This window comes from Salmo salar, chromosome 11 (genome assembly GCF_965601325.2).
Source record: "Salmo salar chromosome 11, fSalSal1, whole genome shotgun sequence".
Taxonomy (NCBI): Eukaryota; Metazoa; Chordata; class Actinopteri; order Salmoniformes; family Salmonidae; genus Salmo; species Salmo salar.
Window position 1 is genome coordinate 59740344 of NC_138301.1, and position 18899 is coordinate 59759242.

Genomic DNA, 18899 nt, shown 5'->3' on the forward strand with positions numbered 1-18899 from the left:
GACAACAGCCAGTGAAATAGCAGAGCGCCAAATTCAAAACAACAAAAATCTCATAATTAAAATTTCTCACACATACAAGTATTATACATAATTTTAAAGATAAGATTCTCGTTAATCTAACCACAGTGTCCGATTTCAAAAAGGCTTTACGGCGAAAGCAAAACATTAGATTATGTTAGGAGAGCACCTAAACAAGAAAAGCCAAACAGCCATTTTCCAAACAAGGAGAGGCGTCACAAAAACCAGAAATACAGCTAAAATTAATCACTAACCTTTGATGATCTTCATCAGATGACTCTCCCAGGACTCAATGTTACACAATACATGCATGTTTTGTTCGATAAGTTCATATTTATATCCAAAACCACCATTTTACATTGGCGCGTGATGTTTTGCCACCAAAACTTCCGGTGATTTTGCAGAGAGCCACATCAATTTACAGAAATACTCATCATAAAAGTTGATAAAATATTCAACAGTTAATGAAAGAATTGTGTCAGATTTCAAAAAAGCTTCACGGCGAAAGCACACGTTTGCAATAATCTGAGTACGGTGCTCAGCCATCAACCACAAGCCAAGCAGAAACCCGCCATCTTGGACTCAACAAAACTCAGAAATAATATTATAAATATTCACTTACCTTTGATGATCTTCATCAGAATGCACTCCCAGGAATCCCAGTTCAACAATAAATGTTTGTTTTGTTCGATAAAGTTCATCTTTATGTCCAAATACCTCCATTTTGTTCGCGTTAGGTTCACTATTCCAGGCGCGTGTTTGCTAACTCCGGATGAAATGTCCAAAAAGTTATACTACAGTTTGTAGAATCATGTCAAACGATGTATAGAATCAATCCTTAGGTTGTTTTTAACATAAAACTTCAATAAAATTCCAACCGGACGATTGCTTTCTCTTTAGAAATGAAGATGGAGTAGGCTCGCTCCCAAGGCCGAGCGCGTGACTGAACTCGTGCCTTATTCTGGGACACCTGTTTCCAGAAGCTCTTGTTGTCAGCTAAGCACCCCCACAACATGATGCTGCCACCCGCGTGCTTCACGGTTGGGATGGTGTTCTTCGGCTTGCAAACCTCCTCCTTTTTCCTCCAAACATAACGATGGTCATTTTGTCCAAACAGTTCTATTTTTGTTTCATCACACCAGAGGACATTTCTCCAAAAAGTACGATCTTTGTCCCCATATGCAATTGCAAACCGTAGTCTGGCTTTTCTATGGCGGTTTTGGAGCAGTGGCTTCTTCCTGCTGAGTGGCCTTTCAGGTTATGTCGATATAGGACTCGTTTTACCGTGGATATAGACACTTTTGTACTTGTTTCCTCCAGCATCTTCACAAGGTCCTTTGCTGTTGTTCTGGGATTGATTTGCACTTTTCACACCAAAGTACGTTCATCTCTAGGAGACAGAACGCGTCTCCTTCCTGAGCGGTATGACGGCAGCGTGGTCCCATGGTGTTTATTCTTGCGTACTATTGTTTGTACAGATGAACGTGGTACCTTCAGGCGTTTGGAAATTGCTTCCAAGGATGAACCAGACTTGTGGAGGTCTACAATTGTTTTTCTGAGGTCTTGGCTGATTTCTTTAGATTTTCCCATGATGTCAAGCAAAGAGGCACTGAGTTTGAAGGTAGGCCTTGAAATACATCAACAGGTACACCTCCAATTGACTCCAAGTATGTCAATTAGCCTTTCATAAGTTTCTAAAGCCATGACGTAATTTGGGGGAATTTTCCAAGCTGTTTAAAGGCCCAGTCAACTTTGTGTATGTAAACTTCTGACCCACTGGAATTATGATACAGTGAATTATAAGTTAAATAATCTGTCTCTAAACAATTGTTGGAAAAATTACTTGTGTCATGCACAAAGTAGATGTCCTAACCAACTTTGCAAAACTATAGTTTGTTAACAAGAAATTTGTGGAGTGGTTGAAAAAACGACTCCAACCTAAGTGTATGTAAACTTCCAACTTCAACTGTATATGTTTAAAACCCAATCAGGATAATTTGAATATTCCTGCTTTTTGGGGGGATATATACAGGAGACAGTAGGGATATATAGGAGACAGTGGGGATATATAGGGGACAGTGGGGATATATAGGGGACAGTGGGGATATATAGGGGACGGTGGGGATATATAGGGGACAGTGGGGATATATAGGGGACAGTGGGGATATATAGGAGACAGTGGGGATATATCGGAGACAGTGGGGATATATAGGGGACAGTGGGGATATATAGGGGACAGTGGCGATATATAGGGGACAGTGGGGATATATAGGAGACAGTGGGGATATATAGGGGACAGTGGGGATATATAGGGGACAGTAGATATATAGGGGACAGTGGGGATATATAGGAGACAGTGGGGATATATAGGAGACAGTGGGGATATATAGGAGACAGTGGGGATAAATAGGGGACAGTGGGGATATATAGGGGACATTGGGGATATATTGGGGACAGTGGGGATATATAGGGGACAGTGGGGATATATATGGGACATTGGGGATATATTGGGGACAGTGGGGATATATAGGGGACAGTGGGGATATATAGGGGACAGTGGGGATATATAAGAGACAGTGGGGATATATAGGGGACAGTGGGGATATATAGGAGACAGTGGGGATATATAAGAGACAGTAGGGATATATAGGGGATAATGGGGATATATAGGGGACAGTGGGGATATATAAGAGACAGTGGGGATATATAGGGGACAGTGGGGATATATAGGGGACAGTGGGGATATATAAGAGACAGTAGGGATAAATAGGGGACAGTGGGGATATATAGGAGACAGTGGGGATATATAAGAGACAGTAGGGATATATAGGGGATAATGGGGAGGGATGGGAATATATAGCATTTTACTACAAAATTATTCTCTCAAAAAAAAATTACACTGCAATATATTTCAAACAAAATCATGTCAGTCTCACTAGTCCATATGATGGTCAGATTAAACATGTCAGTCTCACTAGTCCAAATGATGGTCAGATTAAAAGATAATAGATCTATCTCTTTTACCTAGATGTGTTTTTAATGAATGTCAATTTACCAACATTTCTGAAATATCTTGTTTTGGAATCAAACCCTTCAAAACAACCTTTTCATGGTGATAGAAAGTCTTACCTGCTTAAAGAACATAACATTTACTAACTTCCTGGAAAAACAGAACACGGTGTCCCCTTATCTATTGATGTTGTATCGTCACATAACACAAGACAGGTGCAGTGAAACCTGTTGTTTTACAGGGTCAGCCATAGCAGTATGATAGGTGTTGTTGTACAGGGTCAGCCATAGTAGTATGATAGGTGTTGTTTTACAGGGTCAGCCATAGTAGTATGATAGGTGTTGTTTTACAGGGTCAGCCATAATAGTATGATAGGTGTTGTTTTACAGGGTCAGCCATAGTAGTATGATAGGTGTTGTTTTACAGGGTCAGCCATAGTAGTATGATAGGTGTTGTTTTACAGGGTCAGCCATAGTAGTATGATAGGTGTTGTTTTACAGGGTCAGCCACAGTAGTATGATAGGTGTTGTTTTACAGGGTCAGCCATAGTAGTATGATAGGTGTTGTTTTACAGGGTCAGCCATAGTAGTATGATAGGTGTTGTTTTACAGGGTCAGCCATAGTAGTATGATAGGTGCTGTTTTACAGGGTCAGCCATAGTAGTATGATAGGTGTTGTTTTACAGGGTCAGCCATAGTAGTATGATAGGTGTTGTTTTACAGGGTCAGCCATAGTAGTATGGTAGGTGTTGTTTTACAGGGTCAGCCATAATAGTATGATAGGTGTTGTTTTACAGGGTCAGCCATAGTAGTATGATAGGTGTTGTTTTACAGGGTCAGCCACAGTAGTATGGTAGGTGTTGTTTTACAGGGTCAGCCATAGTAGTATGATAGGTGCTGTTTTACAGGGTCAGCCATAGTAGTATGATAGGTGTTGTTTTACAGGGTCAGCCATAGTAGTATGATAGGTGTTGTTTTACAGGGTCAGCCATAGTAGTATGGTAGGTGTTGTTTTCCAGGGTCAGCCATAATAGTATGATAGGTGTTGTTTTACAGGGTCAGCCATAGTAGTATGATAGGTGTTGTTTTACAGGGTCGTGGGGGAGCTTGTTCCACACGACGCCAGGACAGCGGAGTCAATCACCACCTTCCGGAGACACCTGAAACCCCACCTCTTCAAGGAATACCTGGGATAGGATAAAGTAATCCTTCTAACCCCCCCCTTAAAAGATTTAGATGCACTATTGTAAAGTGGTTGTTCCACTGGATATTATAGGTGAATGCACCAATTTGTAAGTCGCTCTGGATAAGAGCGTCTGCTAAATGACTAAAATGTAAATGTAATCTGTAAAACAACACCTACCATACTACTATGGCTGACCCTGTAAAACAACACCTATCATACTACTATGGCTGACCCTGTAAAACAACACCTATCATACTATTATGGCTGACCCTGTAAAACAAAACCTACCATACTACTATGGCTGACCCTGTAAAACAACACCTATAGGGTCAGCCATAGTAGTATGATAGGTGTTGTTTTACAGGGTCAGCCATAGTAGTATGGTAGGTGTTGTTTTACAGGGTCAGCCATAGTAGTATGGTAGGTGTTGTTTTACAGGGTCAGCCATAGTAGTATGATAGGTGTTGTTCTACAGGGTCAGCCATAGTAGTATGATAGGTGTTGTTGTACAGGGTCAGCCATAGTAGTATGATAGGTGTTGTTTTACCCCTGAAGCAAATGAGGTTTAAGTGTCTTGGTCAAGGGCACATCACCTTGTCCGCACAGGTATTCGAACAAGCAACCTTTCGGTTACTGGCCCAACATTCTAACTGCTAGGCTACCTGCCGCCCTTTATGAGTTGTCTAAGTAACATAGCTATCATTCTTTCAGAGAGAACGAGGCTATCCTTTGGGTAATATTTGCCACAAGCCAACATTGTCTCCATAATTTTTTCCATTGGTCATTTTCAAGAAATATTACAAGAAACCCTTTTTTCGTAACTCCGTAATGTTGTATAACGGTGTGAGAAAATGTCCCCTGTTATCTGCAGAGGGACAGGTGAGGTACACATATCCACACACACACACACACACACACACACACACACACACACACACACACACACACACACACACACACACACACACACACACACACACACACACACACACACACACACACACACACAGGGGGTGGAGGGGAATGCAGAGTCAGACCCGTGGTTCCTGTATAAAACACCCCGCTGTGTACCTCACTCCATCACGCTGAAAACATGAACTGTCTGCTGCTCCTCTCATGCCTTGCCTTCGCTGGCGCAGCCTACGGTGAGAAGATGTCCATGTGTATACCAATGTCTGCCTTGTAGGATACCTTGTAGGATACCTTGTAGGATACCTTAGGGTGCTTTTTAGTCGTTCAGTTTTTATTGTTATTGTCACAACGTCTACTGAAGGTGCCTCCTCTCCCTGTTCGGGCGGCGCTCGGCGGTCGTCGTCGCCGGCCTACTAGCTGCCACCAATCCCCTTTTCATTTTTGTTTGGTTTTGTCTGTCTTATGTTATCACCTGTTTTGAGTTGAGTTCGTTAGTGGGGGTATTTAGTCTAGCTTTCTAGGTTTAGGTTTGTGCGGATTGTTTGTGTTTCCTGTCGTGGGGTTTTGGGGGATTGGTTTTTCTCTCTTGTACTTTGTTGGAAGGACGTTTATCCTGGGCTGTGTCCCAACTCTGTTGAGGTGGATTTTTGTCTAGTTGGGTTTCCTTGTTCCCTGCCTAGTTATGGCATTTTTGGACTCGGGAAAATAAATACGTTCTACTCCGCACCTTTAGTCTCCTGCGCCTGACTTCACCCCTCCCTCACTTCTAGTGCATCTTGACAGTTATTCTTTTGTTTTTTTATTCTCATATGTTTGTTTTGTAATAAATATTTCAGTTGTAATTTTAATTGTTTTTATTTGTTCTTTCCTGTGAAGCACATTGTGTTGCATTCCATGTCTGAATATGTGCTGTAGAAATAACACTTAATTTGATTTATTTATCGGGTAAAATAAGTATTTGATAGAAGTTGACTGCTCTACTCAATAACATTTCAAGTGGTACTACAATAGGCAGCAATGTATTTATATTCTGTATAGACGTAATTCAGAAACTGTCACTGTTAGAATCTCTGTTAGAGCAGCCAAACCTGACCCCTGACCCCTAAACGCTGTCTCTGTCTTTAGGTTGTCGCACCCCCGCCATCCAGCCTGTGGTGTCTGGTTACGCCCGCATCGTCAACGGTGAGGAGGCTGTGCCCGGCTCCTGGCCCTGGCAGGTGTCCCTCCAGGACTACACTGGATTCCACTTCTGCGGCGGCTCTCTGATCAACGAGATGTGGGTTGTGACTGCTGCCCACTGCAGCGTGAAGTGAGTGCTGGCTGCTGAGCCATAACCTTCATATAAGTGTAGCAACATGCTAACTAGCTAAAAACTAGCTAAAATCTAGCTAATGCTCATACTAACTTGCTAAAAGCTAGCTATTGCTAACTAGCTAAAAGCTGGATAATGCTAACTAACTAAAAATTAGCTAAAAACTAGATAATGCTAATGCTAATTAGCTCAAAGCATGCTAACATATGGCTAAAGTAGCTAAATTATGTTTATTTTGTGAAACTATTTCAGGACCTCTCACCGTGTGATCCTGGGAGAGCACGATCGCTCATCCGACGCTGAGAACATCCAGACCATAAACGTTGGCCAGGTAAACAACAACACACAACTATTACTACAACTTTTAACATCCAGACTTTTTATTTTGAAGTAAAGATAAAGATCAGTAAAAGTTTCACCTTTTGAAGTCAAATCAACTCAAACGATAATGATCTGCACAGTGGATTAACGTTTAATCTAAATCTCAAACGTTGTCGTCCTTGTGTCCTTACTAGGTCTTCAAGCACCCCAAATACAACGGCTTCACCATCAACAATGACATCACCCTGATCAAGCTGGCCAGCCCCGCCCTCTTGGGAACCCGTGTGTCACCCGTGTGCGTTGCTGAGACCAACGATGACTTCCCCGGTGGCATGACGTGTGTGACCTCCGGCTGGGGTCTGACCCGCTACAACGGTAACCAATCACTACAGCTTTTTCTAGGTCTCATTGTAAAGTCGGACAAACCTTGGCTAGTTTTTTTTGACTAGCGGTATGTTCGGTGTAGTTGAAAGATTCCATTTCAGTTGGCTCAATCTATTTGAAATAATTACATTTCAGTTGGGTTTCAGTGTCGTCTTGAGTTGCAGGTCGTCTAATAATGTGAGAAAGATGGTGATTGGCTGACCGGTTTTTAAGTGTTACCTCACCCTTGGTGTTCTCTGGTTCCAGCTGCTGACACCCCTGCCCTGCTGCAGCAGGCTGCTCTTCCCCTGCTGACCAAGGCTCAGTGCCAGAAGTTCTGGGGCTCCAAGATCACCGACCTCATGATCTGTGCTGGAGCCGATGGCGCCTCTTCCTGCATGGTAAGTAAACACAAACCATAGGGTTGAAACATTCCGGTAAACTTCCAAAACATTCCCAGGGTTTTCAGACTTCCTAGTTGGAAGAATCCCAGATTTTTGCAAGCCTACACTAACCATATGGCTTCCTGACACACTGTTGCAGGCCATGACACTGAACCTACCACCGTCTGACTAATGGCAGAGTTCAATCTGAACTTTTACAGTTATTTACACTGGTGTAAACAGTCATTGCATCAATAAAAGCTTGGTGTTGTCTTAGTTATTAACTTTTTGGAAACAGCTGATCACAAACTCTGAACATAAAAAGAAATCCCTAGAGAGAGACTCTAACACTTTCTATGCTCCTTTTTGTGTTCCCGCAGGGCGACTCTGGTGGCCCCCTGGTCTGTGAGAAGGCTGGTGCCTGGACCCTGGTTGGTATTGTGTCCTGGGGCAGTGGAACCTGCACCACCACTATGCCCGGAGTGTACGCCCGCGTCACCGAGCTCCGCTCCTACATCGACCAGACCATCGCCTCCAACTAAGTTTTCAGCTTCATCTTCATCATAAATAAAAGTAGTTTCTAGTAACGTATTTGTTCCTTGGTGTTTCTTGAAACGTGGGTTTTGATAATTAATGCAGCAATCAGCAGTTAACAGAATAACAAAGCGTTCTCTCCGCCACTGTTCTGGTAAAAAGCGGGAGGGATGGTGCTTGAGAAATGTAACCACTCTCAAATTCAAAGATAGAGCTCCGGACGCAAGGACTGACCATCCATGATATCAACATTATCGTTTTAACCATGTTTTGAGGCTAAACAGTGTTTGTTTACATTTACTTTGTTTAGAAACATTGGAGTAAAACAAGCTTATATTTTGAGTTCCCATGGAGTGTGTGTCACGCCCTGACCTTAGAGAGAAGTTTATTTTCCTCTAGTTTGGTTAGATCAAGGTGTGATTTGGGGTGGGCAATCTAGTTTTTCTATTTCTTTGTTTTGGCTAAGTGTCGTTTCCAATCAGAGGCAGCTGTCCATCGTTGTCTCTGATTGGGAACCATACTTAGGCAGCCCTTTTTCCCTCCTTGAGTTGTGGGATCTTGTTTTTGTGTAGGTGCCTTTGAGTAGCCCCAGAGCGTCACGGTTCTTTCTGTTTTACCTGTTTATTGTTTTGTTCGATTTTTCTTCAATAAAGTATGTGGAATTACCGGCACGCTGCGCCTTGGCTGATCTATGGCAGGGAGTTTGAGGACAGTGAACGTGACAGTGTGACAGTTGAATTAAGATCATGAGGCATTTATACGTTTTATTCTTTAAAAATCAATGGATATATATCATTCATTTATAAATCCAAAAATGTTTTTAAGCAACTGCCCCTTTAAGTGGGTTGAGAAAATCTTAAAATCAGGACACTTTCAACTACCTCAAACTCATATTCAACCCAACCAAAACACAGTATATGATCTTCTCAAGCAAAACATGAACTGTCTCCAGCCGAACACCCCCCCCCCATCGCTAAACCCCCCCCCCCATCGCTAAAAACTCCCCCATTGAAAAACAACCACAATGCCAAAACATGGGCATACGGCCTGATGGATCACTCCACGTCAGCATCCATATGAACAACCTACAAGACTAAATCTAATCCAGACTGGGCTTTCTTGAGCGCAACACATTCTGCTTTACCCATCCCTCCAAAATCTAAACCAGACTGAGCTTTCTGGACCACAACACATTCTGCTCCACCCATCCCTACAAAATCTAATCCAGACTGAGCTTTCTGGACCACAATACATTCTGCTTCACCCATCTCTCCAAAATCTAATTCAGACTGAGCTTTCTGGACCACAATACATCCTGCTTTACCTATTCTTCCAAAATCGAATCCAGACTGGGCTTTCTGGATCACATCAAATCCTGCTTTAACCATCGCTCCAAAATCTAATTCAGACTGGGCTTTCTGGACCGCAATACATCCTGCTTTACCCGTTCCTACAAAATCTAATCTATACTGGGCATTCTGGACCACAACACATCCTGCTTTACCCATTCCTACAAAAATCGAATCCAGACTGGGCTTTCTACACCGCAATACATCCTGCTTTACCCGTCAATACACAATCTAATCCAGACTGGGCTTTCTGGAACGCATCACATCCTGCTTCACCCATCCCTCCAAAATCTTCCTGGTCAAGTCCTGTGCCCTCCCTCTGTTCGACTATGGTGACACTCTCTACCGACACTCCCCTAAAACCACTGGAGCTCTCTACTGGACACTGTACCACCCAGTCATCAGATTCACCACTGGAGCCCCCTACTGGACCCTGTACCACCCAGTCATCAGATTCACCACTGGAGCTCTCTACTGGACACTGTACCACCCAGTCATCAGATTCACCACTGGAGCCCCCTACTGGACACTGTACCACCCAGTCATCAGATTCACCACTGGAGCTCTCTACTGGACACTGTACCACCCAGTCATCAGATTCACCACTGGAGCTCTCTACTGGACACTGTACCACCCAGTTATCAGATTCACCACTGGAGCGCTCTACTATTTGACAGAGGAAGAACAATGATTCCAAGCACCACCCTCCTTTTGAAGCTTCCAGTCTGTTATTCGAACTCAATCAGCATGACAGAGTGATCTCCAGCCTTGTCCTCGTCAACACTCACACCTGTGATAACGAGAGAATCACTGACATGATGTCAGCTGGTCCTTTTGTTGCAGGGCTGAAATGCAGTGGAATTTTTGATGGGGGATTCAGTCATTTGCATGGCAAAGAGGGACTTTGCAATTAATTGCAACTCATCTGATCACTCTTCATAACATTCTGGAGTATATGCATATTGCCATCATACAAACTGAAGAGGCAGACTTTGTGAAAATTGAAATTTGTCTCATTCTCAATACTTTTGGCCACGACTGTAGTGATGGTATATTATAGTGACGTACAGATAGTTAGTGATGGAAAAATGTTGTGATGGTTTAACATAGTGATTGATGGTATAATATAGTGATGCTATAACATAGTGATGGTATAATATAGTGATGGATGGTATAATATATTGATTGTATAAAATAGTGATGTATAGATAGTTAGTAATGATATAATATAGTGATGGTATAATATAGTGGTGGTATAATATAGTGATGTATAGATAGTTAGTGATGGTATAATATAGTGATGGTATAATATATGATGGTACAATATAGTGATGGTATAATATATTGATGGTATAATATAATGATGGTATAATATAGTGATGTATAGATAGTTAGTGATGGTATAATATAGTGATGGTATAATATAGTGATGGTATAATATAGTGACGAATGGTATAATGTAGTGATGGTATAATATAGTGATGGTATAACATAGTGATTGATGGTATAATGTAGTGATGGTATAATATAGTGATGGTGTAACATAGTGATTGATGGTATAATATAGTGATGGTATAATATAGTGATGTATAGATAGTTAGTGGTGGTATAATGTAGTGATGGTATAATATTGTGATGGTATAATATAGTGATGGTATAATATTGTGATGGTATAGCATTGTTATGGATGGTATAATATAGTTATGTAGAGATAGTTAGTGATGGTATAATGTAGTGATGGTATAATATAGTGATGGATGGATAGTTAGTGATGACATAATATAGTGATGGTATAATATAGTGATGGTATAATATAGTAATGGTATAATATAGTGATGGATTGTATAATATAATGATGGTATAATTTAGTGATGTATAGATAGTTAATGATGGTATATTAGGTTGATGGTATAATATAGTGATGGTATAATATAGGGATGGATGGAATAATATAGTGATGGTATTATTTAGTGATGTATAGATAGTTAGTGATGGTATAATATAGTGATGGTATAATATAGTGATGGTATAATATAGTGATGGTATAGCATAGTGATGGTATAATATAGTGATGGTATAATATAGTGATGGTATAACATAGTGATGGATGGTATAATGCAGTGATGGTATAATATAGTGATGGTATAGCGTAGTGATGGACGGTGTAATATAGTGATGTATAGATAGTTAGTGATGGTATAATATAGTGATGGAATAATATTGTGATGGTATAACATAGTGATTGATGGTATAATATAGTGATGGTACAGCATAGTAATGGATGGTGTAATATAGTGATGTATAGATAGTTAGTGATGATATAATGTAGTGATGGTATAATATAGTGATGGATGGATAGTTAGTGATGATATAATATAGTGATGGTATAATATAGTGATGGTATAATATAGTGATGGATTGTATAATATAATGATGGTATAATTTAGTGATGTATAGATAGTTAATGATGGTATATTATGGTGATGGTATAATATAGTGATGGTATAATATAGGGATGGATGGAATAATATAGTGATGGTATAATTTAGTGATGTATAGATAGTTAGTGATGGTATAATATAGTGATGGTATAATATAGTGATGGTATAATATGGTGATGGTATAGCATAGTGATGGTATAATATAGTGATGGTATAACATAGTGATGGATGGTATAATATAGTGATGGTATAATATAGTGGTGGTATAATATAGTGATGGTATAATATTGTGATGGTACAGCATAGTGATGGATGGTGTAATATAGTGATGTATAGATAGTTAGTGGTGGTATAATGTAGTGCTGGTATATTGTGATGGTATAATATAGTGATGGTATAGCATTGTTATGGATGGTATAATATAGTGATGTAGAAATAGTTAGTGATAGTATAATGTAGTGATGGTATAATATAGTGATGGTATAATATAGTGATGGATTGTATAATATAATGATGGAATAATGTAGTGAAGTATAGATAGTTAATGATGGTATATTATGGTGATGGTATAATATAGGGATGGATGGAATAATATAGGGATGGTATATTATGGTGATGGTATAATATAGTGATGATGGTATAATATAGTGATGTATAGATAGTTAATGATGGTATATTATGGTGTTGGTATAATATAGTGAGGAGCCTGTGGTGTCTGGTTACGCCCACATCGTCAACGATGAGGAGCCTGTGGTGTCTCGTTACGCCCACATCGTCAACGATGAGGTGCCTGTGGTGTCTGGTTACGCCCACATCGTCAACGGTGAGGAGGCTGTGGTGTCTGGTTACGCCCACATCGACAACAGGGAGGAGCCCGTTGTGTCTGGTTACGCCCACATCGTCAACGATGAGGAGCCTGTGGTGTCTGGTTACGCCCACATCGTCAACAATGAGGAGCCTGTGGTGTTTGGTTACGCCCACATCGTCAACGATGAGGAGCCTGTGGTGTCTGGTTACGCCCACATCGTCAACGATGAGGAGCCTGTGGTGTCTGGTTACGCCCACATCGTCAACAATGAGGAGCCTGTGGTGTTTGGTTACGCCCACATCGTCAACGATGAGGAGCCTGTGGTGTCTGGTTACGCCCACATCGTCAACGATGAGGAGCCTGTGGTGTCTGGTTACGCCCACATCGTCAACGATGAGGAGCCTGTGGTGTCTGGTTACGCCCACATCGTCAACGGTGAGGAGGCTGTGGTGTCTGGTTACGCCCACATCGTCAACAGGGAGGAGCCGTTGTGTCTGGTTACGCCCACATCGTCAACGGTGAGGAGCCTGTGCCCGGCTCCTGGCCCTGGCAGGTGTCCCTCCAGGACTACACTGGATTCCACTTCTGCGGTGGCTCTCTGATCAACAATGGGTTGTGAGTACTGCCCACTGCAGCATGAAGTCAGCCTTGTATTGAACACAGCAATGGCAACACTCTCAATGCCAACACCTATTTTACACTCTATTCCCTGTGGGAAAAGCAGTTTGAAATGACATCATTACAACGTGTTTACAATAAGATATTGTTGTTGTGTGTTTGTAATGACGTCAATTGAAGTGGCTTTTGCCTGCTGGGTTGAAAGCATGAAATTGGAGTCTCATCCCATTCCTTTTTTGTAGTGACTATAATTGCTTGTTGCAGAACTTCTCACCGTGTGATCCTGAGAGATCCTTGGCTCCAACCCTGAGACATCCAGACCATTGTGTGGGCAAGGTGGGGACAGGCTACTAAATGGTGGAGACAGGCTACTAAATGGTGGAGACAGGCTACAAAATGGTGGAGACGGGCTACTAAATGGTGGAGACGGGCTATTAAATGGTGGAGACAGGCTACTAAATGGTGGAGACAGGCTACTAAATGGTGGAGACGGGCTACTAAATGGTGGAGACGGGCTACTAAATGGTGGAGACGGGCTACTAAATGGTGGAGACGGGCTATTAAATGGTGGAGACAGGCTACTAAATGGTGGAGACAGGCTACTAAATGGTGGAGACAGGCTACTAAATGGTGGAGACAGGCTACTAAATGGTGGAGACAGGCTACTAAATGGTGGAGACAGGCTACTAAATGGTGGAGACAGTCTACTAAATGGTGGAGACAGGCTATTAAATGGTGGTGACAGGCTACTAAATGGTGGAGACAGGCTACTAAATGGTGGAGACAGGCTACTAAATGGTGGAGACAGGCTACTAAATGTAATAAATACAAACACAACATTTTGAAGTGAAGTTAGTATCCTGGGTGCCAGTTTGTTCCTGTTCTCTTACCAACTCCTCATCACTTCGTCATGTCAAAACATGCTTGGTGACAAGATAGCAATAATACACTACATGACCAAATGTACGTGGACACCTGCTCATCGAACATGGGCATTAATATGGAGTTGGTCCGTCTCCTTTGCTGCTATAACAGCCTCCTCTCTTCTGTGAGGGCTTTCCACTAGATGTTGGAACATCGCTGCGGGGACTTGCTTCCATTCAGCCACAAGAGCATTAGTGAGGTCGGGCACTGATGCTGGGCGACTAGGCCTGGCTCGCAGTCGGTGTTCCAAATCACCCCAAAGGTGTTTGAGGGGGTTGAGGTCAGGGCTCTGTGCAGGCCAGTCAAGTTCTTCCACACCGTTCTCGACAAACCATTTCTGTATGGACTTCGCTTTGTGCATGGGGACATTGACATTGTCACGTGAAAGGGCCTCTCCAAACTGTTGCCACAATGTTGGAAGCACAGAATCTTCTAGAATGCCATATCATGCTGTAGCGTTAACATGTCCCTTCACTTGAACTAAGGGGCCCGAACCATGAAAAACAGCCCCAGACCAGTATTCCTCCTCCCTCCAAAAAAAGTGGAGTTAGTACTATGCATTGGGGCAGATAGCATTCTCCTGTCATCTGCCAGACCCAGATTTGCCAAACCCAGCGTTTCCACTGCTCCACAGTCCAATGGCGGCGAAGTTTTACACCACTCCAGCTGACGCTTGGCATTGTGTATGGTGATCTTAGGCTTGTTTGCGGCTGCTCGGCCATGGAAACCCATTTCATGAAGCTCCCGACTTACAGTTCTGTGCTCTGACGTTGCGATTTTGTGAGCATGGGGACCCATGTGTCCTCAGTATGCGTCGCTAAGTCCAACGATGACTTCCCCGGTGGCATGAAGTGTGTGACCTCTGGCTGGGGTCTGATCCGCTACAACGGTAACCAATCACTAGCTGAGTCCAACGATGACTTCCCCAGTGGCATGAAGTGTGTGAACTCTGGCTGGGGTCTGATCCGCTACAACGGTAACCAATCACTACAGCTTTCTATCAAGATCTTCCAATCACCAGAGGTCTCATTGTAAAGTCAGACAAACCTTTTCTTGACTAGCAGCATGTTCGGGTTTAGTTGAAAGATTCTGTTTCAATTGGCTCAGTCTATTTGAAAAAGTATGTTTCAGTTGGCTTTCCGTTGCAAGTAGTCTTTTAACGATGTGAGAAATATGGCGATTGGCTGGACGGTTTTGTAGCGCTACCTGACCCTTGGTGTTCTCTGGTTCCATCCTCCTACTCCCCCACCACCACCCCTCCCCTGCTGACCAACTCCCTACCCTGCTGCAGCAGGCTGCTCTTCCCCTGCTGACCAAGGCTCAGTGACAGAAGTTCTGGAGCTCCAAGATCACCAACCTCATGATCTGCACTGGAGCAGATGGTGCCTCTTTCTGCGTGGTGAGCCAATCATTCACAAGTTCATTGTTCCGTTCCCTTAGACCAATCAGAAGAGATGTAAATCCCCACCTGGAGGCACCAGTTAAATCAGGGATGGGCAACTCCAGTCCGTGGGGGCCTGATTGGTGCCAGCCCCTAGCACACAGACATGACTCCATTAATCAACTAATTATGGACCCCAGTTTAAAATACAATTAGTTGAATCAAGTGTGTTAGCACCAGAGACTAGGGCCAGGGAAAACATGTGACACCAATCAGGACCCTGAGGACTGATGTAGCCCATCCCTGAGATAAATCCACCAATGGGATGCTCGTCTAAAAACTGTAACTAAATTAATGTAGATATTTTTGTGTTTCCTGCAGAGTGACTCTGGTGGCCCCCCTGGTCTGTGAGAAGGCTGGTGCCTGGACCCTGGTTGGTATTGTGTCCTGGGGCAGTGGAACCTGCACCACCACTATGCCCGGAGTGTACGCCCGCGTCACCGAGCTCCGCTCCTACATCGACCAGACCATTGCCTCCAACTAAGGTTGGTATAAATGTCGGACCATGGCTGCCATGTAATACCAGCAGTACTATGTTCACTTCCTGTTTCATATTGAATAGAGATCTAAAACTGAATTCAACTTCCTTTGTTTTGTTCCTCTTTGATGCTATCTAGATTTGTTAAAGGTCCAATGCAGCTGTTATTATGTCAATATCAAATCATTTCTGGGTAACATTTAAGTAACTTATTGTAATAGATTTCCATGAAAATGTTTTGCAAAAATAGCTTTTTTAGCAAAAAAACAAAACATTTCTCAAGCAATCGTTTTTCTAGGACCGACTGGGAGTAATCTGAGTGGGAGGGGAAAAGTGAAAACTAGCTGTTATTGGCAGAGAGGTTTGGAACTCTCTTTATTATTGGTCTATTAACCAATTTACCGCAAGGTGATGTCACCATGGAAAGCCGAAACTCCCGCCCATACAAACCTGCTGATTAGAAAGTCCTGTGGTAGATTGTATTTTCAACCAGCAACTATCAGGAAATAACATTGATAAACAAATGTCACACTTGTACAGTGTTAGTTTCATCAGCTGTTATACAGTATGATATAAAACACAGGAATAACAAAATGTTGAGTGATCTGGGCCTTTATGCCTTTGAACTATTTTTTTAAGCCTATAAAACTTTTCTTCACAAAACCTCTTCAGGGTGAAATAATAACCTCATCTGGCCTCAAAGGTCCCACAGACTGATAAACAGACCCAAATCCTCCCTCTCAACCTCCTGAGACTGCAGCCCACAGACTGATAAAGCAACAGACACAAATCCTCCCTCTCAACCTCCTGAGACTGGAGCCCACAGACTGACAAAGCAACTGACACAAATCCTCCCTCTCAACCTTCTAAGACTGCAGCCCACAGACTGATAAAGGATGACTGAGGACTAGTAGAGACAGACAGTATGACTGAGGACTAGTAGAGACAGACAGTATGACTGAGGACTAGTAGAGACAGACAGGTACGACTGAGGACTAGTAGAGACAGACAGTATGACTGAGGACTAGTAGAGACAGACAGTATGACTGAGGGCTAGTAGAGACAGACAGTATGACTGAAGATTAGTAGAGACAGACAGTATGACTGAGGATTAGTAGAGACAGACAGGTATGACTGAGGACTAGTAGAGACAGACAGGTATGACTGAGGACTAGCAGAGACAGACAGGTATGACTGAGGACTAGCAGAGACAGACAGGTATGACTGAGGACTAGTAGAGACAGTCAGGTATGACTGAGGACTAGTAGAGACAGACAGGTATGACTGAGGACTAGTAGAGACAGACAGTATGACTGAGGACTAGTAGAGACAGACAGTATGACTGAGGACTAGCAGAGACAGACAGGTATGACTGAGGACTAGCAGAGACAGACAGGTATGACTGAGGACTAGTAGAGACAGACAGTATGACTGAGGACTAGTAGAGACAGACAGGTATGACTGAGGACTAGCAGAGACAGACAGGTATGACTGAGGACTAGCAGAGACAGACAGGTGTGACTGAGGACTAGCAGAGACAGACAGGTATGACTGAGGACTAGCAGAGACAGACAGGTATGACTGAGGACTAGCAGAGACAGACAGTATGACTGAGGACTAGTAGAGACAGACAGGTATGACATTGGCCTATTAGAGACAGGCAGGAATGACTGAGGACTAGCAGAGACAGACAGGTATGACTGAGGACTAGCAGACACAGACAGGTATGACTGAGGACTAGCAGAGACAGACAGGTATGACTGAGGACTAGTAGAGACAGACAGGTATGACTGAGGACTAGTAGAGACAGACAGCTATGACTGAGGACTAGTAGAGACAGACAGTATGACTGAGGACTAGCAGAGACAGACAGGTATGAGTGAGGACTAGCAGACACAGACAGGTATGACTGAGGACTAGTAGAGACAGACAGGTATGACTGAGGACTAGTAGAGACAGACAGCTATGACTGAGGACTAGTAGAGACAGACAGGTATGACTGAGGACTAGTAGAGACAGACAGCTATGACTGAGGACTAGTAGAGACAGACAGTATGACTGAGGACTAGCAGAGACAGACAGGTATGACTGAGGACTAGCAGACACAGACAGGTATGACTGAGGACTAGCAGAGACAGACAGGTATGACTGAGGACTAGTAGAGACAGACAGGTATGACTGAGGACTAGTAGAGACAGACAGCTATGACTGAGGACTAGTAGAGACAGACAGTATGACTGAGGACTAGCAGAGACAGACAGTTACCGACCCAGAGCCAGTTACCGACCCAGAGCCAGTTACCGACCCAGAGCCAGTTAGTGACCCAGAGCCAGTTGCCGACCCAGAGCCAGTTGCCGACCCAGAGCCATTTGCCGACCCAGAGCCAGTTAGTGCATTTATCTTAATAAGATACTGTAGGTAGGTGGGACAACCACATATCTCAGTAAGTACACTTTTCCTCAGTAAATTAGCAATCAGCAAAGTCAGAGCTAGTAAAGAGGGAAGTCATGTGTGAGTGTTGTTTTTTGTGGGGGGGAGATGAGGAGGTGGTTTGAGGGGGGTTCTGGGGGATTATTGAAGATACACTGAAGAGGCGGGGTTTCAGATGTTTTCAGAAGATGGGCAGGTACTCTGTTGTCCAGGTTCAGGGGGAAGATGGACAGGGACTCTGTTGTCCAGGTTCAGGGGGAAGATGGACAGGTACTCTGTTGTCCAGGTTCAGGGGGAAGATGGACAGGGACTTTGTTGTCCAGGTTCAGGGGGAAATGGACAAGGACTCTGTTGTCCTATCTGCAGGGGGAA

The 18899-nt window shown here is 43.1% G+C and overlaps 1 protein-coding gene and 1 pseudogene across 1 annotated transcript; both read left to right on the plus strand.

The window, feature by feature from the left end:
• The first annotated feature begins 5274 nt into the window (after nt 1-5274).
• On the plus strand, nt 5275-8091 carry LOC106591457 (chymotrypsin A-like). Its single transcript, XM_014182678.3, has 6 exons — nt 5275-5358; nt 6251-6434; nt 6690-6768; nt 6953-7133; nt 7389-7522; nt 7885-8091. The coding sequence occupies exons 1-6, from the start codon at nt 5307-5309 to the stop codon at nt 8044-8046; spliced, it is 792 nt and encodes a 263-aa protein (XP_014038153.1). The 5' UTR covers nt 5275-5306; the 3' UTR covers nt 8047-8091.
• A 6873-nt stretch (nt 8092-14964) lies between these two features.
• On the plus strand, nt 14965-16103 carry LOC106591458 (chymotrypsin A-like; annotated as a pseudogene).
• The last annotated feature ends 2796 nt before the right edge of the window (nt 16104-18899 follow it).